This window comes from Bombina bombina, chromosome 4 (genome assembly GCF_027579735.1).
Source record: "Bombina bombina isolate aBomBom1 chromosome 4, aBomBom1.pri, whole genome shotgun sequence".
Lineage (NCBI taxonomy): Eukaryota > Metazoa > Chordata > Amphibia > Anura > Bombinatoridae > Bombina > Bombina bombina.
Genome location: NC_069502.1, coordinates 788,209,272 through 788,236,384, shown reverse-complemented (window position 1 = coordinate 788,236,384; position 27,113 = coordinate 788,209,272). Strand labels below are relative to the sequence as shown.

Sequence of the window (27,113 nt, the reverse complement as noted above, 5' to 3'; positions counted from 1 at the left end):
TCTTAAAGCATCAGTATGCTCTGCATTTTGTCTCACCCCAGAGCTATCTCGCTTACCTCTAAGTTCAGGTAGTCTGGCTAATACCGCTGACAGTGTATTATCCATGACTGCCGCCATGTCTTGTAAAGTAAACGCTATGGGCGCCCTAGATGTACTTAGCGCCATTTGAGCGTGAGTCCCTTAAGCAGGAGTCAAAGGGTCTGACACGTGGGGTAAGTTAGTTGGCATAACTTCCCCCTCGTCAGATTCCTCTGGTGATACATTTTTTAAAGACAGAAAATGATCTTTATTGCATAAAATGAAATCAGTACATTTGGTACACATTCTAAGAGGGGGTTCCACCATGGCTTTTAAACATAATAAACAAGGAGTTTCTTCTATGTCAGACATGTTTATACAGAATAGCAATGAGACTAGCAAGCTTGGAAAACACTTTAAATCAAGTTAACAAGCAAATATAAAAAAACTGTACTGTGCCTTTAAGAGAAACAAAGTTTGTCAGAATTTGAAAAACAGTGAAAAAATGCAGTAAATCAAACGAAATTTTTACAGTGTGTATAATAGGCTAACAGAGCATTGCACCCACTTGCAAATGGATGATTAACCCCTTAGCTCAAAAAACGGATCAAAAAAACGAAATAGATATTTTTTAACAGTCACAACCAACTGCCACAGCAAGCTGTGGCCCTACCTTCCCCAATAAACGACTTTGGAAAGCCTTTGGGCCCTTTAGAGATGTCCTATAGCATACAGGGGACTCCTGAGGGAAGCTGGATGTCACAGTTTGTAATTTTAACTGCACCAACTGTAACTTTTATACTACAACAGTGGAAATTGTTTCTAGTCAAAATTTAAGCCAGCCATGTGGAAAAAACTAGGCCCCAATAAAGTTTTATCACCAAAGCATATATAAAAACGATTAAACATGCCAGCAAACGTTTTATATTGTAAATATCATAAGGGTATTACCCCTGGGAGTAAGCATGATACCAGTCGTTATTAAATCACTGTATTCAGGCTTAACTTACATTAATCCGGTATCAGCAGCATTTTCTAGTGTTTTCCATCTCTAGAAAAAATTATAACTGCACATACCTGATAGCAGAATAAACTGCACGACATTCTCTCGCTGAAGTTACCTCATCTGTGTAATCCCCTCAGACATATGTGAGAATAGCAATGGATCTTAGTTACAACCTGCTAAGATCATAGAAACCTCAGGCAGATTCTTCTTCTATTTACTGCCTGAGATAAAATAGCACAACTCCGGTACTATTAAAAAATAACAAACTTTTGATTGAAGAAAATAAACTAGCTATATTTAACCACTCTCTCCTACAACGTCCTAGCTTGTTGAGAGTTGCAAGAGAATGACTGGCTATGACAGTTAGGGGAGGAGCTATATTACAGGGTTCTTAACCCCTTTAGTGCCAGCCTCTCCCAGAAGACACTTACCTGTATATCCAGCTGTCCGGCAGGAGGACAGACCATCCGGCATGAGAGTATGCCACAGAGACCTGTGTAAGAAAGAAACAGAGTAAGCCTACTCTGGCTTTCTATATATGGGCAGCAACATGTTAGGAACTTGTGGGGTGGGCCTCACTCCGTTTCTTAACTACTTGAAAGTCACCACTGCCCTACTGAAGAGACTAACGTGGAGTACAGCTAGACCCATTCTTGAGAGAAAAGATAAGAGTAAACCTACTCTGGCTTTTAAAATAATAAAATCTTGATTAAAGAGAAATAAATTCAATCTTGTTCAGACACCAAAAACTTCACCTCCTCCTTGCACCGTAGGCAAAGAGAATGACTCGGGATTGTGGGAAGGGAAGCGATACCTAAAAGGGACACTGTAGTCAAAAATTAATTGATCAAATTTCAAAAGTATACATTGAAATAAAGACTTTATCAATGCACATCACGTTTTAAATACTTAGTGTGTTTAATATATTAGTTTATGAAATTTCCAATCTTTCAGAACCCACTAACTATCTGTCCGTTACCGATTTCCCATCGGTGCTGACAACTGCAGTTGGAAGATGGCGACCATTTGACGTGATGCGCATTCGCGAGATGCGAAACGTCATAGAATATGTCACCACCTTATTTTCACTTTCGGAATGCCGAGGACCCGCTCTACACTGTCCCGCTATATACGCATGTGATAGTACTCAAATAAAAATGTGCATGCGTAGTTTAAACGCAAGACGATTCTAATAAGATGAAAATACTCGCAATCAGATTGGTGAGTATGTTATACCGTGTCCAGCCTATATTTGAGGGCTGGATGAAGTGATGTCATGCATATGAAATAAAAGTGGATTTTATTAATAAATGGAGCTTCGTTTCAACACACAATAAGGTAGATTAGCTTTGTGTACTAATTATAATTGAAAATTATATGTTCCGTTTTGCATATAATTAACAAAAGTTATTAATCCTTTAACAGCTTTGCTGTGATGCTCTTTTCCTCCTCCTGCTGGCCAGGAGTGATATTCCTAACAGTAATTGATGATTCCGTGGACTCACCGTATCTTAGGAAAAAAATTAGCCAAATTAAGCTCTCTAATTAACCCCTTCACTGCCGAGAATAGTAGAAGATGCGGTGCGCAGCTGCAATTAGCAGTCTTCTAATTACCAAAATGCAATGCTATTTCTGAACAAAGAGGATCACAGAGAAGCTTTTACAACCATTTGGGCCATGATTGCACAAGTAGTATGTAAATAATTTCAGTGAGAAACCCAAAGTTTGTGAAAAAATTAACAATTTTTCTTTTATTTAAGATAAATAGGCAAGAGCAAACAGATACAATAGCACATAGAAGTCCAAATATACTAGTAATCAAACTCTAAAAGGATTCTGATATCAAGTTGTACAGAGCAATAAATATGTGAAAGTAATTTGACAGAGTGTGATGTTCAAGATAGCCTGATGATTTAGTACTTACAGGAACCTATCTGAGGTAAGGGTAACGTTTTGTCAGTGTGAGGGAAAGGATTTTCTTCCCACCGTCTGTTGTATTTCAGTATGCCTTCTGACGCGGGAATAAAAAAGTATTATTATAGTACCGGAACAAAAAAACGCCCAGTTATTGGAAAACTTTTGTCAGATAAAGAAGTATAACTATTAAATAACTGGGTGTTTTTTTGTTCCGGTACAATAATATTTTTTTATTCTGTTTTATTTGTAGTTTTATATATGGCTAATCGGTTGCCCTAAGGCAAATCTTAAGGGCACCTTCGGAAATAGCCGCTTTTTATGCACACGTTTGTACATGCATTTATTCTTACCTCATTTAGGGCAAATATTGCAAGTGGATATTAACCACCTGTAGAAATAAATTATAGGGTTTAAACAGTATTTCACTATTGGAGTCCTGTCGTTTTTTCTTGACAGAATCACAGAATTTAAAGGCCCGTGCCAGGAGGCATACTGAAATACAGCAGTGGGAAGAAAATCTTAAACAACTTTCCAACAAAATGTGCAGAATCTTTTTATATTTGCACTTTTTGAGTAACCAGCTCCTACTGAGCATGTGCAAGAATTCACAGAATATACGTATATGCATGTGTGATTGGCTGATTGCTTGACACATGGTACAGGAGGAGTGGAAATAGATATAACAAATTTGTCAGAAAAAAAATCTAATGCTTATTTGAACTTCAGACTAAGTGCTATTGTTTTGTCTTTTTATCATCCATTTGTTGATTATGCAAATGTAATATATATTTACTGGTCCTGCTAAGTTTCATGTCCCTTTTAACTACAGTTGAACATCTATGCATCAATAATAAACATAATTATATACTTCAAAGAATATAATGGTATAAAGTGATTTTAAATACATTTCTATAATTATTATTTTTTTCAATTAAGAGAAGAACATTTATTTTAACAGCATAAAGAAAGCAATACCTGTCTTTGTCAGCTGATCTAAGTGCATCTTTAGGTTTACCAACATTATAAGCCTTGCCTTGTTTCAAAAGACAGGCAGCACTTCCCTGAGGACACTGGGAAGTAACTCCTTCTGAGGTGCCTAAAATTAAAAAAAAAAAAAATATATATATAAATGTAAATATCCCATAATAAACATTTTAATAAGATCAACAATGGAGATTTTCAGTAAACGTGTAAAAAAAGCAATGTTTCTGTTACAGCCGCAAAGTTATACCTTCATAAGTTAAAAAAAAAATCATCCGGTTTGTCGTCAGCTGGGTCGCGCAGCTATTTGCTAAGAGGTGGAAACGTCCCCTCTCAGCAAAATAGCGTTCGGCCGTGCGCTGCCTGAGGAGCTCAGCACGGCGAACGCTTCAAACAAATAAAGGAACTTTCAGCATGAAGTATTTTATACTTCATGACTGAAAGTCCCCTTTATTTGTTCTACTGGTAAATCCTAGCGTTTCACACACGGGAAAGTCAGACAAAAGGTCAGAATCCCAATCTTCAAGTAAAAAGAAAACCAGAAGGCTAAGGAAGAACAAAGAAAACAAAGAAAAATGTGAACACAAATTTTATATCCAAACTTTTCACTACATGACAAAGCTTAGTGCTTACACACAAATGGATCAGTTTACAACACCCAGGTCACATGACTACTGGATAACCAATCAGATAAGGCATCATGTTTTACTTGGTATACCAAAATTCAATGTTGGTATAAATATAAGGTTGGTCAATGGATCATAATTAAACCTAACCAAAGAAAATGAAGACCGTATTCAAATAGCAATTTAATTAAAAGTATATCATTTCAATTACTACTATTTAAAAAGGAACCCAAGTACTGTGCCATTATGCTCTACTTTGTTGAAAAGAGAAAGCTGAAGTCCAGTCTAAAATGCTGATAAACAGAACAGACTGCTGAAAATGTACACGTAAGATTGGTCCCACCCGCTCTTACGTGTACATTCGTGCGCATTCTTGTCCGTCTTCGTGTATCGCGCATGTCCATAACTTGTCAGTCTCCTCGCTGCAATCTTAAATAAGCATTGCGGGAAATTCAAAACGATAATGCGTATGAGTTTTACAAGGAGTCGCGCATGCATATTTAGAAGAGTGGGCAGTAATTTTGTCTGTTGGGACGCCAGTGGGGGACCAATTGAAAAGGTCTCAAGGCTAATCGTCATCATTAAACAAAAAAAAATTATCACAGGCAGAGTTACGACGATAGGAGCGCTCGTTTTGAAAGGTACTAAAAAATTATGAAATCGATAGCTTTCAAATAAATGATGAATGAAACTCATACTTAAGATTACTTGCGAAAGCTGCGTGGCTGTGTGTCAAAGTTTACTTTTCCTTTAAGAAAAGTAGGCTCAAAGACGAGACACCTGAGGGAATCATGTGTGGTTTACAAGAAATCAAATGTCAGGCATCAGAAAAAAAAAAAAAAAACTAAATGGCTAAAAATAAGCATGCAAAGTTGTTATTAATTGTAAACATAGGGCAGAAAATAAGGCTAAAAAGGCTGCAAAAACAGAATTTATGTTTACCTGATAAATTACTTTCTCCAACGGTGTGTCCGGTCCACGGCGTCATCCTTACTTGTGGGATATTCTCTTCCCCAACAGGAAATGGCAAAGAGCCCAGCAAAGCTGGTCACATGATCCCTCCTAGGCTCCACCTACCCCAGTCATTCGACCGACGTTAAGGAGGAATATTTGCATAGGAGAAACCATATGGTACCGTGGTGACTGTAGTTAAAGAAAATAAATTATCAGACCTGATTAAAAAAACCAGGGCGGGCCGTGGACCGGACACACCGTTGGAGAAAGTAATTTATCAGGTAAACATAAATTCTGTTTTCTCCAACATAGGTGTGTCCGGTCCACGGCGTCATCCTTACTTGTGGGAACCAATACCAAAGCTTTAGGACACGGATGAAGGGAGGGAGCAAATCAGGTCACCTAAATGGAAGGCACCACGGCTTGCAAAACCTTTCTCCCAAAAATAGCCTCAGAAGAAGCAAAAGTATCAAACTTGTAAAATTTGGTAAAAGTGTGCAGTGAAGACCAAGTCGCTGCCCTACATATCTGATCAACAGAAGCCTCGTTCTTGAAGGCCCATGTGGAAGCCACAGCCCTAGTGGAATGAGCTGTGATTCTTTCGGGAGGCTGCCGTCCGGCAGTCTCGTAAGCCAATCTGATGATGCTTTTAATCCAAAAAAAGAGAGAGGTAGAAGTTGCTTTTTGACCTCTCCTTTTACCGGAATAAACAACAAACAAGGAAGATGTTTGTCTAAAATCCTTTGTAGCATCTAAATAGAATTTTAGAGCGCGAACAACATCCAAATTGTGCAACAAACGTTCCTTCTTTGAAACTGGTTTCGGACACAGAGAAGGTACGATAATCTCCTGGTTAATGTTTTTGTTAGAAACAACTTTTGGAAGAAAACCAGGTTTAGTACGTAAAACCACCTTATCTGCATGGAACACCAGATAAGGAGGAGAACACTGCAGAGCAGATAATTCTGAAACTCTTCTAGCAGAAGAAATTGCAACTAAAAACAAAACTTTCCAAGATAATAACTTAATATCAACGGAATGCAAGGGTTCAAACGGAACCCCCTGAAGAACTGAAAGAACTAAATTGAGACTCCAAGGAGGAGTCAAAGGTTTGTAAACAGGCTTAATTCTAACCAGAGCCTGAACAAAGGCTTGAACATCTGGCACAGCGGCCAGCTTTTTGTGAAGTAACACAGACAAGGCAGAAATCTGTCCCTTCAGGGAACTTGCAGATAATCCTTTTTCCAATCCTTCTTGAAGGAAGGATAGAATCCTAGGAATCTTAACCTTGTCCCAAGGGAATCCTTTAGATTCACACCAACAGATATATTTTTTCCAAATTTTGTGGTAAATCTTTCTAGTTACAGGCTTTCTGGCCTGAACAAGAGTATCGATAACAGAATCTGAGAATCCTCGCTTCGATAAGATCAAGCGTTCAATCTCCAAGCAGTCAGCTGGAGTGAAACCAGATTCGGATGTTCGAACGGACCCTGAACAAGAAGGTCTCGTCTCAAAGGTAGCTTCCAAGGAGGAGCCGATGACATATTCACCAGATCTGCGTACCAAGTCCTGCGTGGCCACGCAGGAGCTATCAAGATCACCGACGCCCTCTCCTGATTGATCCTGGCTACCAGCCTGGGGATGAGAGGAAACGGCGGGAACACATAAGCTAGTTTGAAGGTCCAAGGTGCTACTAGTGCATCCACTAGAGCCGCCTTGGGATCCCTGGATCTGGACCCGTAGCAAGGAACTTTGAAGTTCTGACGAGAGGCCATCAGATCCATGTCTGGAATGCCCCACAGCTGAGTGACTTGGGCAAAGATTTCCGGATGGAGTTCCCACTCCCCCGGATGCAATGTCTGACGACTCAGAAAATCCGCTTCCCAATTTTCCACTCCTGGGATGTGGATAGCAGACAGGTGGCAGGAGTGAGACTCCGCCCATAGAATGATTTTGGTCACTCCTTCCATCGCCAGGGAACTCCTTGTTCCCCCCTGATGGTTGATGTACGCAACAGTTGTCATGTTGTCTGATTGAAACCGTATGAACTTGGCCCTCGCTAGCTGAGGCCAAGCCTTGAGAGCATTGAATATCGCTCTCAGTTCCAGAATATTTATCGGTAGAAGAGATTCTTCCCGATACCAAAGACCCTGAGCTTTCAGGGATCCCCAGACCGCGCCCCAGCCCATCAGACTGGCGTCGGTCGTGACAATGACCCACTCTGGACTGCGGAATGTCATCCCTCGTGACAGGTTGTCCAGGGACAGCCACCAACGGAGTGAGTCTCTGGTCCTCTGATTTACTTGTATCTTCGGAGACAAGTCTGTATAGTCCCCATTCCACTGACTGAGCATGCACAGTTGTAATGGTCTTAGATGAATGCGTGCAAAAGGAACTATGTCCATTGCCGCTACCATCAACCCGATCACTTCCATGCACTGAGCTATGGAAGGAAGAGGAACGGAATGAAGTATCCGACAAGAGTCTAGAAGTTTTGTTTTTCTGGCCTCTGTCAGAAAAATCCTCATTTCTAAGGAGTCTATTATTGTTCCCAAGAAGGGAACCCTCGTTGACGGAGATAGAGAACTCTTTTCCACGTTCACTTTCCATCCGTGAGATCTGAGAAAGGCCAGGACAATGTCCGTGTGAGCCTTTGCTTGAGGAAGGGACGACGCTTGAATCAGAATGTCGTCCAAGTAAGGTACTACAGCAATGCCCCTTGGTCTTAGCACAGCTAGAAGGGACCCTAGCACCTTTGTGAAAATCCTTGGAGCAGTGGCTAATCCGAAAGGAAGCGCCACGAACTGGTAATGTTTGTCCAGGAATGCGAACCTCAGGAACCGATGATGTTCCTTGTGGATAGGAATATGTAGATACGCATCCTTTAAATCCACAGTGGTCATGAATTGACCTTCCTGGATGGAAGGAAGAATAGTTCGAATGGTTTCCATCTTGAACGATGGAACCTTGAGAAACTTGTTTAAGATCTTGAGATCTAAGATTGGTCTGAACGTTCCCTCTTTTTTGGGAACTATAAACAGATTGGAGTAGAACCCCATCCCTTGTTCTCTTAATGGAACGGGATGAATCACTCCCATTTTTAACAGGTCTTCTACACAATGTAAGAATGCCTGTCTTTTTATGTGTTCTGAAGACAACTGAGACCTGTGGAACCTCCCCCTTGGGGGAAGTCCCTTGAATTCCAGAAGATAACCTTGGGAGACTATTTCTAGCGCCCAAGGATCCAGAACATCTCTTGCCCAAGCCTGAGCGAAGAGAGAGAGTCTGCCCCCCACCAGATCCGGTCCCGGATCGGGGGCCAACATTTCATGCTGTCTTGGTAGCAGTGGCAGGTTTCTTGGCCTGCTTTCCCTTGTTCCAGCCTTGCATTGGTCTCCAAGCTGGCTTGGCTTGAGAAGTATTACCCTCTTGCTTAGAGGACGTAGCACTTTGGGCTGGTCCGTTTCTACGAAAGGGACGAAAATTAGGTTTATTTTTTGCCTTGAAAGGCCGATCCTGAGGAAGGGCGTGGCCCTTACCCCCAGTGATATCCGAGATAATCTCTTTCAAGTCAGGGCCAAACAGCGTTTTCCCCTTGAAAGGAATGTTAAGTAGCTTGTTCTTGGAAGACGCATCAGCCGACCAAGATTTCAACCAAAGCGCTCTGCGCGCCACAATAGCAAACCCAGAATTCTTAGCCGCTAACCTAGCCAATTGCAAAGTGGCGTCTAGGGTGAAAGAATTAGCCAATTTGAGAGCATTGATTCTGTCCATAATCTCCTCATAAGGAGGAGAATCACTGTCGACCGCCTTTATCAGCTCATCGAACCAGAAACATGCGGCTGTAGCGACAGGGACAATGCATGAAATTGGTTGTAGAAGGTAACCCTGCTGAACAAACATCTTTTTAAGCAAACCTTCTAATTTTTTATCCATAGGATCTTTGAAAGCACAACTATCCTCTATGGGTATAGTGGTGCGTTTGTTTAAAGTGGAAACCGCTCCCTCGACCTTGGGGACTGTCTGCCATAAGTCCTTTCTGGGGTCGACCATAGGAAACAATTTTTTAAATATGGGGGGAGGGACGAAAGGAATACCGGGCCTTTCCCATTCTTTATTAACAATGTCCGCCACCCGCTTGGGTATAGGAAAAGCTTCTGGGAGCCCCGGCACCTCTAGGAACTTGTCCATTTTACATAGTTTCTCTGGGATGACCAACTTGTCACAATCATCCAGAGTGGATAATACCTCCTTAAGCAGAATGCGGAGATGTTCCAACTTAAATTTAAATGCAATCACATCAGGTTCAGCTTGTTGAGAAATGTTCCCTGAATCAGTAATTTCTCCCTCAGACAAAACCTCCCTGGCCCCATCAGACTGAGTTAGGGGCCCTTCAGAAATATTAATATCAGCGTCGTCATGCTCTTCAGTATCTAAAACAGAGCAGTCGCGCTTACGCTGATAAGTGTTCATTTTGGCTAAAATGTTTTTGACAGAATTATCCATTACAGCCGTTAATTGTTGCATAGTAAGGAGTATTGGCGCGCTAGATGTACTAGGGGCCTCCTGAGTGGGCAAGACTCGTGTAGACGAAGGAGGGAATGATGCAGTACCATGCTTACTCCCCTCACTTGAGGAATCATCTTGGGCATCATTGTCATTGTCACATAAATCACATTTATTTAAATGAATAGGAATTCTGGCTTCCCCACATTCAGAACACAGTCTATCTGGTAGTTCAGACATGTTAAACAGGCATAAACTTGATAACAAGTACAAAAAACGTTTTAAAATAAAACCGTTACTTTAAATTTTAAACTGAACACACTTTATTACTGCAAATGCGAAAAAACATGAAGGAATTGTTCAAAATTCACCCAATTTTCACCACAGTGTCTTAAAGCCTTAAAAGTATTGCACACCAAATTTGGAAGCTTTAACCCTTAAAATAACGGAACCGGAGCCGTTTTGAACTTTAACCCCTTTACAGTCCCTGGTATCTGCTTTGCTGAGACCCAACCAAGCCCCAAGGGGAATACGATACCAAATGACGCCTTCAGAAAGTCTTTTCTAAGTATCAGAGCTCCTCTCACATGCGACTGCATGCCATGCCTCTCAAAAACAAGTGCGCAACACCGGCGCGAAAATGAGGCTCTGCCTATGCTTTGGGAAAGCCCCTAAAGAATAAGGAGTCTAAAACAGTGCCTGCCGATATTATAATATCAAAATACCCAGATAAAATGATTCCTCAAGGCTAAATATGTGTTAATAATCAATCGATTTAGCCCAAAAAAAGTCTACAGTCTTAATAAGCCCTTTTTGAAGCCCTTATTTACAATCGTAATAAACATGGCTTACCGGATCCCAGAGGGAAAATGACAGCTTCCAGCATTACATCGTCTTGTTAGAATGTGTCATACCTCAAGCAGCAAGAGACTGCTCACTGTTCCCCCAACTGAAGTTAATTGCTCTCAACAGTCCTGTGTGGAACAGCCATGGATTTTAGTGACGGTTGCTAAAATCATTTTCCTCATACAAACAGAAATCTTCATCTCTTTTCTGTTTCTGAGTAAATAGTACATACCAGCACTATTTCAAAATAACAAACTCTTGATTGAATAATAAAAACTACAGTTAAACACTAAAAAACTCTAAGCCATCTCCGTGGAGATGTTGCCTGTACAACGGCAAAGAGAATGACTGGGGTAGGCGGAGCCTAGGAGGGATCATGTGACCAGCTTTGCTGGGCTCTTTGCCATTTCCTGTTGGGGAAGAGAATATCCCACAAGTAAGGATGACGCCGTGGACCGGACACACCTATGTTGGAGAAACAAAGGTATTTTAACCCTTATCCCAAAAAGGGATTTTGCAAAAAAGGAGATGCAGGAGTAACAGCTTGCTAATTTTTTTTAAATACTCAAACATACATGGGCAAGCAGCCTTATAATGTCTGTGCCAGTATTGGCATAGTGTGTCTACTGCAAAGCAGTGAAAGTGTCATTTAGGCCGAGTATGGACACAAAAAGGTCTACAATAAAATACAAAGAAAGATTAGGATAGAGAGAAACAAAATGCCATTGTAAGAAACTGCAACCTTCTAATTTCTAATAGACTGCACACCATGAAGTTATGCCAAAAGGTGTGTCTGGTGCATGGCTAGACTGTTCCAATACCACAGGTTACAGTGGGGACACAGCACAATAAAAAGCACATATTCCTTACCTAGTCATGTAAGGAAAATGCTATGCTATAGCAGCTATCCAGAACAGTATATCTCATTTAGAGTATAGTCACAGTCCAATAAACCACTGAAAACTTTAAAGGGACAGTCTAGGTCAAAATAAACTTTCATGATTCAGATACAGCATGTAATTTTAAACAATTCTCCATTTTACTTTTATCACCAATGTTGCTTTGTTCTCTTGGTATTCTTAGTTGAAAGCTTAACCTAGGAGGTTCATATGCTAATTTCTTAGACCTTGAAGGCCACCTCTTCAGAATGCATTTTAACAGGTTTTCACCACTAGAGGGTGTTAGTTCACGTGTTTCATATAGATAACACTGTGCTCGTGCACGTGAAGTTATCTGGGAGCAGGCACTGATTGGCTAAACTGCAAGTCTGTCAAAAGAACTGCAATAAGGGTACAGTTTGCAGAGGCTTAGATACAAGATAATCATAGAGGTTAAAAGTATATTAATATAACTGTATTGGTTATGCAAAATATGGGTAATAAAGGGATTATCTATCTTTTAAAACAATAAAAATTCTGGTGTAGACTGTCCCTTTAAAGGACATGATATACAAATGAACCTAACCTAAGTTACAACATTAGCTTACATTACTTTATAGGCACTAAAACGTTACACTTATTTTGCAAATCTTTAAACAACAAAAAAAACTTTTAAAAAATGCATCTACATGTTAATCTCAGACTAAGCTTTCTTTTGAATCTTTTCTTTGAAAGCATCATTCTACCTAGCATTTAATTTAGTGTTAAATGTTTCTTTAAAGAGACACTAAAGTAGAAATTAAACTTTCATAATCCAGATATGCAGCTTCGAGAGACTTTCCATTTTACTTCCAGTATCAAATTGCGCACAATCTTTTTATATGCAAACTTTCTGAGGCACCATCTCCCACTGAGCATGTGCAAGATTTCACTATGTATACAGTCTGTTATTGCCTGATGGCTGTCAAAAGATACATGGGAATGGCAATTTTAAGTAAATTTTGAAAATTGTCAAATTTAAAAAAAATTCTACTGCGAATTTAAAATTCAGAATAAGTGGTTAAACCCATAGTTAAAGTACCGCTCAGGACCCACAGAGAACTGCCGCTCCCCGAGCTGAAACCCGCCACTGATTCAGCTGTGTTAACACTGCTGTTGCATCAGTGACAGATTCCGGCTCGAAACCAGCGGCGCTCTGCAAGTCCGAGAAGTACTTTAACCATGCATTTAACCCGTTGCCAGTGATAAAATGAAAAGCACTAATTTATTAGCATGCCATTTTATCACTATAATAGCCCTTTAAGTGGTAGCGGATATTTACGTTTTTACACAAGTTTTGAGATGGATTCTGTGGCTCTAAATAATTAGCGTAGCATAATTGATACTAGCATTTGTGATCAGCTATATGAATATTGTAATTGGGTTTATATTCAGCATTCAAAAGCGCAGGTAATAAATATTGAGGGATTTTTTTGTGATAATGTAAAAAAACTTTAAAAAAAAATTGAATAAATAAAAACGACGGCATGACATGGTCAAAAGAAAATTAAAGGGACAGTCTACATCAGAATTTGTATTGTTTTAAAAGATAGATAATCCCCTTATTACCCATTCCCCAGTTTTGCATAACCAACACAGTTATAGTAATATACTTTTTACCTCTGTGATTTTCTTGTATCTAAGCCTCTGCAAACTGCCCCTTTATTTCAGTTCTTTTGACAGACTTGCACTTTAGCCAATCAGTGCTGGCTCCCAGGTAACTTCACGTGCATGAGCACAGTGTTATCTATATGAAACACATGAACTAACACCCTCTAGTGGTGAAAAACTGTTAAAATGCATTCTGAAAAGAGGTGGCCTTCAAGGTCTAAGAAATTAGCATATGAACCTCCTAGGTTAAGATTTCAACTAAGAATACTAAGAGAACAAAGCAAAATTGGTGATAAAAGTAAATTGGAAAATTGTTTAAAATGACATGCTCTATCTGAATCATGAAAGTTTATTTTGGACTAGACTGTCCCTTTAACGTATAATTGAAACTCCCAGCTAAAAAAGAGCTGTGGATGTAAATTTAGAACAAAAAACAGAATTTATGCTTACCTGATAAATTACTTTCTCTTGCGTTGTATCCAGTCCACGGATTCATCCTTACTTGTGGGATATTCTCCTTCCCTACAGGAAGTGGCAAAGAGAGCACACAGCAGAGCTGTCCATATAGCTCCCCCCCCCCCTAGCTCCACCCCCCAGTCATTCGACCAAAGGTTAAGAAGCCAAAGGAGAAACCATAGGGTGCAGTGTTGACTGTAGTTTAAACAATTTTTTTTTTTTACCTGACTTAATTGCCAGGGCGGGCCGTGGACTGTATACACCGCAAGAGAAAGTAATTTATCAGGTAAGCATAAATTCTGTTTTCTCTTGCAAGGTGTATCCAGTCCACGGATTCATCCTTACTTGTGGGATACCAATACCAAAGTTTTAGGACACGGATGAAGGGAGGGAACAAGACCGGTACCTTAAACGGAAGGCACCACTGCTTGCAAAACCTGTCTCCCAAAAATAGCCTCCGAAGAAGCAAAAGTATCGAATTTATAAAATTTGGCAAAAGTATGCAGTGAAGACCAAGTCGCTGCCTTACAAATCTGTTCCACAGAAGCCTCATTTTTGAAAACCCATGTGGAAGCCACTGCTCTGGTAGAATGAGCAGTAATTCTTTCAGGAAGCTGCTGGCCAGCAGTCTCATAGGCCAAACGGATGATGCTTTTCAGCCAAAAGGAAAGAGGTAGCAGTCGCTTTCTGACCTCTCCTCTTACCAGAATAGATAACAAACAAGGAAGAGGTTTGTCTGAAATCCTTAGTGGCTTGTAAATAGAACTTTAAAGCACGAACTACATCAAGATTATGCAAAAGACGGTCCTTCTTCGAAGATGGGTTAGGACACAGAGAAGGAACAACTATTTCCTGGTTAATATTCTTGTTAGAAACAACTTTAAGAAGAAAACAAGGTAGTTTTGCATACCAAACCTGATCTGCGTGGAACACCAGATAAGGTGAATCACACTGTAAGGTAGATAATTCTGAGACTCTTCGAGCAGAAGAGATAGCTACCAAAAACAAAACTTTCCAAGATAACAACTTAATATCTATGTAATGAAAAGGTTCAAACGGAACCCCTTGAAGAACTGAAAGAACTAGATTTAGACTCCATGGCGGAGCCACAGGTTTATAGACAGGCTTGATTCTGACTAAAGCCTGTGCAAACGCTTGAACGTCCGGTACCTCTGCCAGACGCTTGTGCAAAAGGATAGACAGAGCAGATATCTGTCCCTTTAAAGAACTAGCCGACAATCCTTTCTCCAAACCGTCTTGGAGAAAAGACAATATCCTGGGAATCCTAATCTTACTCCATGAGTGACCCTTGGATTCACAACAACAAAGATATTTCCACCATATCTAATGGTAGACTTTCCTGGTGACAGGCTTTCTAGCCTGGATCAGAGTATCTAAAACTGACTCAGAAAAAACCACGCTTTGAAAGAATTAAGCGTTCAATCTCCAAGCAGTCAGTAGTGAAACTAGATTTGGATGCTTGAACGGACCCTGTATTAGAAGGTCCTGCCTCATTGGCAGTGTCCATGGTTGGACAGATGACATGTCCACTAGGTCTGCATACCAAGTCCTGCATGACCACGCAGGTGCTATCAAAATCACTGACGCCTTCTCCTGCTTGATTCTGGCGATCAGATGAGGGAGAAGAGGAAACGGTGGGAAAACATAAGCCAGATTGAAGGACCAAGGCGTTACTAGAGCATCTATCAATGCCGCCTTGGGGTCCCGGGACCTGGATCCGTAGAGAGGAAGCTTGGTGTTCTGACGGGATGCCATCAGGTCCAACTCTGGAATGCCCCATAGCTGAGTCAGCTGGGCAAATACCTCCGGGTGGAGTTCCCACTCCCCCGGTTGAAAAGTCTGACGACTTAGAAAATCCGCCTCCCAGTTGTCTACACCTGGGATGTGAATTGCTGAGAGATGGCAGGAGTGGGCCTCCGCCCACCTGATTATTTTGGTTACTTCCCTCATCGCTAGAGAACTCTTTGTTCCCCCCTGATGATTGATGTAAGCTACAGTCGTAATGTTGTCCGACTGAAATCTTATAAATTTGGCCGCAGCTAGGTGAGGCCATGCCTGAAGCGCGTTGAATATCGCCCTCAGTTTGAGCTACAGATGGCCGAGAAATGGAATGAACAACTCGGCAAGTAGTTAAAAGTTTCAACTTTCTGACCTCCGTCAGAAAATTTTTCATTCCTACCGAATCTATTGGTGTTCCTAGGAAGGGAACCCTTGTGAGTGGGGACAGGGAACTCTTTTTGATGTTCACCTTCCACCCGTGAGACCTTAGAAAGGCCAATACAATCTCCGTGTGAGCCTTGGCTCTGTGAAAAGACGGCGCCTGAATTAAGATGTCGTCCAAATAAGGCGCCACTGCTATGCCCCGCAGTCTTAGAACCGCCAGAAGGGACCCTAGCACCTTTGTGAAAATTCTGGGAGCAGTGGTTAAACCGAATGGAAGAGCCACGAACTGATAATGCTTGTCTAGAAAAGCGAACCGGAGGAACTGATGATGATCTTTGTGGATTGGGATATGCAGGTACGCATCCTTTAGATCCACGGTAGTCCTATATTGACCTTCCTGGATCATAGGTAAGATTGTCCGAATGGTCTCGATCTTGAATGATAAGACTCTGAGGAATTTGTTTAGAAATTTGAGATCCAGGATTGGTCTGAAAGTTCCTTCTTTTTTGGGAACCACAAACAGGTTTGAGTAAAACCCCAGCCCTTGTTCCGCAATTGGAACTGGGTGGAACACTCCCATTGTATGTAGGTCATCTACACAGCGTAAGAACGCCTCTTTCTTTGTCGTGTCTGTAGACAGACGAGAAATATGGAACCTTCCCCTTGGGAGGGGAGTCCTTGAATTCTAGAAGATATCCCTGGGTAACAATCACTAAAGCCCAGAGATCGAGAACATCTCTTGCCCAGGCCTGAGTGAAGAGAGAAAGTCTGCCCCCTACTAGATCCAGTTCCGGATCGGGGGCTTCCCCGTCATGCTGTCTTGGTAACAGCTGCAGGCTTTTTGGCCTGTTTACCCCTGTTCCAGCCCTGATAAGGCTTCCAGGTTGCCTTGGGCTGTGAAGCGTTACCCTCTTGCTTTGCAGCTGTAGAGGCTGAAGCGGGACCGCTCTTGAAATTACGAAAGGAACGAAAAACAGAATTTATGCTTACCTGATAAATTACTTTCTCCAACGGTGTGTCCGGTCCACGGCGTCATCCTTACTTGTGGGATATTCTCTTCCCCAACAGGAAATGGCAAAGAGTCCCAGCAAAGCTGGTCACATGATCCCTCCTAGGCTCCGCCCACCCCAGTCATTCGACCGACGGACAGGAAAAAACATATATAGGAGAAACCATATGATACCGTGGTGACTGTAGTTAGAGAAAATAATTCATCAGACCTGATTAAAAAACCAGGGCGGGCCGTGGACCGGACACACCGTTGGAGAAAGTAATTTATCAGGTAAGCATAAATTCTGTTTTCTCCAACATTGGTGTGTCCGGTCCACGGCGTCATCCTTACTTGTGGGAACCAATACCAAAGCTTTAGGACACGGATGAAGGGAGGGAGCAAATCAGGTCACCTAAATGGAAGGCACCACGGCTTGCAAAACCTTTCTCCCAAAAATAGCCTCCGAAGAAGCAAAAGTATCAAATTTGTAAAATTTGGCAAAAGTGTGCAGTGAAGACCAAGTCGCTGCCTTACATATCTGGTCAACAGAAGCCTCGTTCTTGAAGGCCCATGTGGAAGCCACAGCCCTAGTGGAGTGAGCTGTGATTCTTTCAGGAGGCTGCCGTCCGGCAGTCTCATAAGCCAATCGGATAATGCTTTTAAGCCAAAAGGAAAGAAGTAGAAGTCGCTTTTTGACCTCTCCTTTTACCAGAATAAACAACAAACAAGGAAGATGTTTGTCTGAAATCTTTAGTAGCCTCTAAATAGAATTTTAGAGCACGGACTACGTCCAAATTGTGTAACAAACGTTCCTTCTTTGAAACTGGATTCGGACACAAAGAAGGTACAACTATCTCCTGGTTAATATTTTTGTTGGAAACAACTTTCGGAAGAAAACCAGGCTTAGTACGCAAAACCACCTTATCTGCATGGAACACCAGATAGGACGGAGAACACTGCAGAGCAGATAACTCAGAAACTCTTCTAGCAGAAGAAATTGCAACCAAAAACAAAACTTTCCAAGATAATAACTTAATATCTACGGAATGTAAGGGTTCAAACGGAACCCCTTGAAAAACTGAAAGAACTAGATTAAGACTCCAGGGAGGAGTCAAAGGTCTGTAAACAGGCTTGATCCTAACCAGAGCCTGAACAAATGCTTGAACATCTGGCACAGCTGCCAGTCTTTTGTGAAGTAAAACAGATAAAGCAGAGATCTGTCCCTTCAGAGAACTTGCAGATAATCCTTTCTCCAAACCTTCTTGTAGAAAGGATAGAATCTTAGGAATTTTTATCTTGTTCCATGGGAATCCTTTAGATTCACACCAACAGATATATTTTTTCCATATTTTATGGTAAATTTTTCTAGTTACAGGCTTTCTAGCCTGAATCAGAGTATCTATTACAGAATCTGAAAACCCACGCTTTGATAAAATCAAGCGTTCAATCTCCAAGCCGTCAGTTGGAGGGAAACCAGATTCGGATGTTCGAATGGACCCTGAACAAGAAGGTCCTGTCTCAAAGGTAGCTTCCATGGTGGAGCCGATGACATATTCACCAGGTCTGCATACCAAGTCCTGCGTGGCCACGCAGGAGCTATCAAGATCACAGAGGCCCTCTCCTGATTGATCCTGGCTACCAGCCTGGGGATGAGAGGAAACGGTGGGAATACATAAGCTAGGTTGAAGGTCCAAGGTGCTACTAGTGCATCTACTAGGGTCGCCTTGGGATCCCTGGATCTGGACCCGTAGCAAGGAACCTTGAAGTTCTGACGAGACACCATCAGATCGATGTCTGGAATGCCCCATAATTGAGTTATTTGGGCAAAGATTTCCGGATGGAGTTCCCACTCCCCCGGATGGAATGTCTGACGACTCAGAAAATCCGCTTCCCAATTTTCCACTCCTGGGATGTGGATCGCAGACAAGTGGCAGGAGTGATCCTCCACCCATTGAATTATCTTGGTCACTTCTTTCATCGCCAGGGAAGTCCTTATTCCCCCCTGATGATTGATATATGCAACGGTCGTCATGTTGTCTGACTGAAACCTTATGAATTTGGCCTTTGCTAGTTGAGGCCAAGCTCTGAGAGCATTGAATATCGCTCTCAGTTCCAGAATGTTTATCGGGAGAAGAGACTCTTCCCGAGACCATAGACCCTGAGCTTTCAGGGATTCCCAGACCGCGCCCCAGCCCACTAGGCTGGCGTCGGTCGTGACAATGACCCACTCTGGTCTGCGGAAGCTCATTCCCTGTGACAGATTGTCCAGGGTCAGCCACCAACGGAGTGAATCTCTGGTCTTTTGATCTACTTGAATCGTCGGAGACAAGTCTGTATAATCCCCATTCCACTGTCTGAGCATGCACAGTTGTAATGGTCTTAGATGAATTCGTGCAAAAGGAACTATGTCCATTGTTGCAACCATCAATCCTATTACTTCCATGCACTGCGCTATGGAAGGACGAGGAACAGAATGAAGTACTTGACAAGAGCTTAGAAGTTTTGATTTTCTGACCTCTGTCAGAAAAATCCTCATTTCTAAGGAATCTATTATTGTTCCCAAGAAGGGAACTCTTGTTGACGGGGACAGAGAACTTTTTTCTTTGTTCACCTTCCATCCGTGAGATCTGAGAAAGGCTAGGACGATGTCCGTATGAGCCTTTGCTTTTGACAGGGACGACGCTTGAATCAGGATGTCGTCCAAGTAAGGTACTACTGCAATGCCCCTTGGTCTTAGAACCGCTAGAAGGGACCCTAGTACCTTTGTGAAAATCCTTGGAGCAGTGGCTAATCCAAATGGAAGTGCCACAAACTGGTAATGCTTGTCCAGAAAAGCGAACCTTAGGAACTGATGATGTTCCTTGTGGATAGGAATATGTAGGTACGCATCCTTTAAATCCACGGTAGTCATAAATTGATTTTCCTGGATAGTAGGTAGGATCGTTCGAATAGTTTCCATTTTGAACGATGGTACCCTGAGAAATTTGTTTAGGATCTTTAGATCCAAAATTGGTCTGAATGTTCCCTCTTTTTTGGGAACTATGAACAGATTGGAATAAAATCCCATTCCTTGTTCTCTTATTGGAACTGGATGTATCACTCCCATCTTTAACAGGTCTTCTACACAATGTAAGAATGCCTGTCTCTTTATTTGGTTTGAAGATAATTGAGACCTGTGGAACCTTCCCCTTGGGGGTAGTTCCTTGAATTCCAGGAGATAACCTTGAGAAACTATTTCTAGCGCCCAAGGATCCTGAACATCTCTTGCCCAAGCCTGAGCAAAGAGAGAAAATCTGCCCCCCACTAGATCCGGTCCCGGATCGGGGGCTATCCCTTCATGCTGTTTTGGTAGCAGTGGTAGGCTTCTTAGCCTGCTTACCCTTGTTCCAGCCTTGCATTGGTTTCCAGGCTGGTTTGGGTTGTGAAGTATTACCCTCTTGCTTAGAGGATACAGAATTAGAGACTGGTCCGTTTCTGCGAAAGGGACGAAAATTAGGCTTATTATTAGCCTTAAAAGACCTATCCTGTGGGAGGGCGTGGCCCTTTCCCCCAGTGATGTCTGAAATAATCTCTTTCAAATCAGGTCCAAATAATGTTTTACCTTTGAAAGGAATGTTAAGCAATTCTGTCTTGGAAGACACATCCGCTGACCAAGACTTTAGCCAAAGCACTCTGCGCGCCACGACAGCAAACCCTTAATTTTTCGCCGCTAATCTAGCTAATTGCAAAGCGGCATCTAAAACAAAAGAGTTAGCCAATTTAAGTGCTTGAACTCTGTCCATAACCTCCTCATACGAAGATTCTTTACTGAGCGATTTTTCTAGTTCCTCGAACCAGAAACACGCTGCCGTAGTGACAGGAACAATGCATGAAATTGGTTGTAGAAGGTAACCTTGCTGTACAAAAATCTTTTTAAGCAAACCCTCTAATTTCTTATCCATAGGATCTTTGAAAGCACAACTATCTTCGATAGGAATAGTAGTGCGTTTGTTTAGAGTAGAAACCGCCCCCTCGACCTTGGGGACTGTCTGCCATAAGTCCTTTCTGGGGTCGACTATAGGAAATAATTTCTTAAATATAGGGGGGGGAACAAAAGGTATGCCGGGCCTTTCCCACTCTTTATTTACTATGTCCGCCACCCGCTTGGGTATAGGAAAAGCGTCGGGGGGCACCGGAACCTCTAGGAACTTGTCCATCTTACATAATTTCTCTGGAATGACCAAATTGTCACAATCATCCAGAGTAGATAACACCTCCTTAAGCAGTGCGCGGAGATGTTCTAATTTAAATTTAAATGTCACAACATCAGGTTCAGCTTGATGAGAAATTTTTCCTGAATCTGAAATTTCTCCATCAGACAAAACCTCCCTCATGGCCCCTTGAGATTGGTGTGAGGGTATGTCAGAACAGTTATCATCAGCGTCCTCTTGCTCTTCAGTGTTTAAAACAGAGCAATCGCGCTTTCTCTGATAAGTAAGCATTTTGGATAAAAGATTTGCTATGGAGTTATCCATTACAGCCGTTAATTGTTGCATGGTAATAAGTATTGGCGCACTAGATGTACTAGGGGCCTCCTGTGTGGGCATAACTGGTGTAGACACAGTAGGGGATGATGTAGTATCATGTTTACTCCCCTCATTTGAGGAATCATCTTGGGCAATATCATTATCTGTTGCAATACTGTCCTTACTTTGTTTGGACACTATGGCACAATTATCACATAAATTTAAATGGGGAGACACATTGGCTTTCATACATATAGAACATAGCTTATCTGATGGTACAGACATGTTAAACAGGCTTAAACTTGTCAAAGCACAAAAAACGTTTTAAAATAAAACCGTTACTGTCACTTTAAATTTCAAACTGAAAACACTTTATAACTGAATGTGAAAAAGTATGAAGGAATTGTTCAAAATTCACCAAAATTTCACCACAGTGTCTTAAAGCATTAAAAGTATTGCACACCAAATTTCAGAGCTTTAACCCTTAAATTAACGGAACCGGAGCCGTTTTTACATTTAACCCCTATACAGTCCCAGAATGAGGCTCTGTCTATAACTAGAAAGGCCCCCATCTGAAAAAGGTGTCCAACACAGTGCCTGCCGTTTTTCTAAACGTTCCCCAAGATTATAATACCAATAATTAGTTAGAATCTGCATAATATGCCTAGTAAAGCAACTGTTTTAGCCCAGAAAAATGTCTACCAGTTTTTAAGCCCTTTTTGAAGCCCTTTATTCTTTTATGTTTAACTAAGAAAATGGCTTACTGGTCCCCATGAGGGGAAATGACAGCCTTCCAGCATTACATGGTCTTGTTAGAAATATGGCTAGTCATACCTTAAGCAGAAAAGACTGCTAACTGTTTCCCCCAACTGAAGTTACTTCATCTCAACAGTCCTGTGTGGAAACAGCAATTGATTTCAGTTACTGTCTGCTAAAATCATCTTCCTCTTACAAACAGAAATCTTCATCCTTTTCTGTTTCAGAGTAAATAGTACATACCAGCACTATTTTAAAATAACAAACACTTGATAGAAGAATAAAACTACATTTAAACACCAAAAAACTCTTAACCATCTCCGTGGAGATGTTGCCTGTGCAACGGCAAAGAGAATGACTGGGGTGGGCGGAGCCTAGGAGGGATCATGTGACCAGCTTTGCTGGGACTCTTTGCCATTTCCTGTTGGGGAAGAGAATATCCCACAAGTAAGGATGACGCCGTGGACCGGACACACCAATGTTGGAGAAATTAGCTTTGTTTTTAGCCTTAAAAGGCTTGTCCTGGGGGAGAGCATGGCCCTTTCCCCGGTGATTTCGGAAATAATCTCTTTCAATTCTGGCCCGAAAAGGGTCTTTCCCTTGAAAGGGATATTTAACGACACATCGGCCGACCTTGACTTGAGCCAAAGCGTTCTGAGTGCCATAATGGCGAAGCCTGAATTTTTTGCCGCCAACTTAGGTAATTGCAAAGCGATTATCTGTGATAAATGAATTAGCCAGCTTTAGAGCCTTAATTCTAGCCATAATTTCGTCATATGAGGACTCAGTCTGGAGCGACTCCTCCAGCGCCTCAAACCAGAAAGCCGCTGCAGTAGTTACAGGAACAATGCAGGCAATAAGTTGGAGAAGAAAGCCTTGTTGAACAAAGATTTTCTTAAGTAAACCTAACTTTTTATCCATAGGATCTTTAAAAGCACAACTGTCTTCAATTGGTATGGTTGTGCACTTAGCAAGTGTCGAAACAGCCCCCTCTACCTTAGGGACCGTCTGCCACGAGTCCCGCCTAGGGTCAGTTATGGGGAACATTTTCTTAAAAATAGGTGGGGGGACAAAAGGGACACCTGGTCTATCCCACTCCCTAGTAACAATATCCGTAACCCTCTCAGGGATCGGAAATGCATCAGTGTATACAGGAACCTCTAGATACTTGTCCATTTTACACAACTTCTCTGGGACCACCATAGGGTCACAATCATCCAGAGTAGCTAATACCTCCCTGAGCAAAACGCAGAGGTGTTCCAATTTAAATTTAAATGCTAATGAATCTGACTCTGCCCGATGAGAAACCTTTCCTGAATCGGAAATTTCTCCCTCAGACATCAAATCCCTCACCTCCATTTCAGAGCGTTGTGAGGGTACATCAGATAAGGCTACCAAAGCTTCAGACTGCTCATAATCTGTTCTTAAAACAGAGCTATCACGCTTTGTAGGAAAAACTGGCAGTTTGGATAGAAAGGCCGCAAGGGAATTATCCATAACTGTCGCTAGTTGTTCAATGTAATAGGGGCAGACGCACTAGAGGCACTAAGCGTCGCTTGCGCGGGCGTAACTGGTTGTAACACATGGGGAGAGGTAGACGGACTATCCTCATTACCTTCCGTCTGAGAATCATCTTGGGCCACATTTTTAAGTGCAACAATATGATTTTTAAAGTGTATAGACATATTAGTGCAATTGGGACACATTCTGGGAGGGGGTTCCACCATGGCTTCTAAACACATTGAAGAAGGATTTTCCTTAGTGTCAGACATGTTTAACAGACTAGTAGCATACACAAGCAAACTTGGAAAACACTTTAATCAAATAAAAAACACAATTTGAAAAAAACGTTACTGTACCTTTAAGAACTAAAAAGGGCACACAATTTTACAAAACAGTGAAAAATGCACCAATCCTTTTGAAATTTTCACAGTATGTACCTAAGGCTTTAATATGATTGCACAGCAAGTTTCAGAATGATTAACAAACTACAGCACCTTGCCACAGCTTACTACTGTGGCCCTACCTGCCCTTAGGGATCAGTTTTGGGGAAATAAAGCTTCTTCTAGGCCCTCAATCAGCAGCTGGACCCTCCATGTGAAGCAGCATGAAACAGTCTCTGAATTCTAAGTGCGCATCTGAGGCGCGAAATAAGGCCTCTCCCACTCCAAAGTTGTGAGGCCTACAAAAATCACTTCTAAGTGACTAAATGTATGCCTTGTGGATAATAACCCCAGTAAAACACTCCAAAGTGCCTAAAAAGGTGTCTCCAATGAGTATTTTTTAATAAATAATCGATTGCCCTGCATTAGTGTCAACCAGCCTATTTAGCCCTGTCATGTAAGCATTCAATTCTATACTAAGTCTCAGAACATAGCTTACCCTCCCCACATGGGGATCTTGTCAGTCTTCTAGCATTATCTCAGTCTTGTCTAGAAATAAATGACTGAACATACCTCATTGCAGTCAAGCCTGCAAACTGTTCCCCTCAACTGAAGTTTTCTGGTACTCCTCAGTCCTGTGTGGGAACAGCAGTGGATTTTAGTTACAACATGCTAAAATCATTTTCCTCTCAGCAGAAATCTTCATCACTTTTCTGCTAGAGAGTAAATAGTACAAACCGGTACCATTTAAAAATAACAAACTCTTGATTGAAGATATAAAACTATAATTATAACACCACATTCACTTTACCCTCACTGAGAGAGAACCTAGTGTGTTAACGCGGCAAAGAGAATGACTGGGGGGTGGAGCTAGGGGGGGAGCTATATGGACAGCTCTGCTGTGTGCTCTCTTTGCCACTTCCTGTAGGGAAGGAGAATATCCCACAAGTAAGGATGAATCTGTGGACTGGATACACCTTGCAAGAGAAATGACTAAATATAAAAACATAAAAGCAATGTAAAAAATCTAATGATAACCATATACTGATAAGAATAACTAAAAAACATAATGTTGCACATTTTTGTCTGTTCTGTAATACTAGAAGACTTACCAATATTTCTGCAAATATTTATGTACAAATCAGCATCAGTATCGGAGTCATCAACTAAGTAACCTCCTGAAATCTTAATCAATGGATTCAAATCATGTTTTTTCTGGTCCCCATCAAACACAAAACAAGGTACCTGCAATCAAACACAAAAGGATTACATCAAAGTACTTTTAAATTGTTAACTCTCATTGACGGGACATTTCAGACAAATTTGGAATCCACATGGATGCATTTCAGTTTTGAATAGAAGCATTTTTGTAATATACATTTATTAGTAAAAATGCTTCTAATAAAAGCTATAGCTGTTACAAAAGTGTATTCAAGTATGCACCGTGCACCAGCATTTTAAACACAGCACTTGCTTAGCGAGCCTAAGGTGCTTGTACCATCTGGTAACAACTCAATTTGTTAATTGCCGACATGATACAAGCCCCACTGATGCTCTGAGTAGCTGCAGTATTTAAAAATGTTGGTGCACTGAGAATATCTAGCTATGCTTCACATGCACAGGAAAATGTTAACACTAAAGCAGTAATAACTTTTACTAGAAGCATTTTTGCCAGTACATGTATATTGCAAATGTTTCTATTCAAAGATGTAATTCATCTATGTGCATTTAAATTTTGACCAGAATGTCTCTTTAAAGCAGGGATGGGGAACCTTGGCCCTCCAGATGTTTCAGAACTACATTTCCCATGATGCTCAACTGGACTTCAGAGTGCCTAACCATCATGAGTAATGTAATTCTGAAACCTCAGGAGTTTCAAGGTTCCCCATCCCTCTAGACCCGGTAAACATCTTTGATTACTTATTGTTACATACCAGAGAAGCATTATGCAACTGGTCCCACATCTATAAGCTAGTAAGTACATGAAACCATTTAAATATTCATTGTTTGTTAGCAGCAGAAAATGGCCGCCAAGCATCGTCCATCTACTGCGTGTATTTTTTGGTATATTTTCTCCAATCACAATCAACTCTTAAATAAGTTTTACTACTCACACATGCTGATTTGTGCATGTGCAATTTAAAATAGCTAAATGAACAATATGATGAACTGTCATAAAAGCAAGCTAGACAAGAAGAAAGCTGTGAGCGGAGATTGGCATTTTCAGACAACGATTATTTCAAGGTTTCATGTACTTCTTAAAAGCTTATAGATGTGGAACCCGCTGCAAGATAGTTGTCTGGTATGCAACAATAAGTAATAAAGTATTGGGTCTAGACTGTCCTATTAACGAAAAAATTGCTCTATACTTTATCCCGTGTTCAGTTTTCTTTGTTTATAGACTTTACTTTCATCAATTTCTCAAAGGCAGTTACATTTAAAGAGACAGTAAGCACTTTAAGACTAATATAAAATGCTTAAAGGGACAGTCTACACTAGAATTTTTATTGTTTTAAAAGATAGATAATCCCTTTATTACCCATTCCCCATTTTTGCATAATTGACAGTTATATTAATATACTTTTAACCTCTGTGATTATCTTGTATCTAAGCCTCTGCAAACTGCCCCTTTATTTCAGTTCTTTTGACAGACTTGCAGTTTAGCCAATCAGTGCAGGCTCCCAGATAACTTCACGTGCACTAAGCACAGTGTTATCTATATGAAACACATGAACTAACACCCTCTAGTGGTGAAAAACTGTTAAAATGCATTCTGGAAAGAGGTGGCCTTCAAGGTCTAAGAAATTAGCATATGAACCTCCTAGGTTAAGCTTTCAACTAAGAATACCAAGAGAACAAAGCAAAATTGGTGATAAAAGTAAAATTGGAAAATTGTTTAAAATTACATGCTCTATCTGAATCATGAAAGTTTATTTTGGCCTAGACTGTCCCTTTA

The 27,113-nt window shown here is 41.2% G+C and overlaps 1 protein-coding gene across 1 annotated transcript in view; it reads right to left on the bottom strand.

Moving 5' to 3' along the window:
* The window catches only part of IGF2R (insulin like growth factor 2 receptor), a gene marked incomplete in the record, with an annotated part of 598,770 nt that overhangs the window by 502,408 nt on the left and 69,249 nt on the right, over nt 1-27,113 (bottom strand). Inside the window, 2 exon segments of the mRNA XM_053711175.1 lie at nt 3,917-4,037; nt 25,270-25,402. Of these exon segments, the coding sequence (XP_053567150.1) occupies nt 3,917-4,037; nt 25,270-25,402 (254 nt within the window).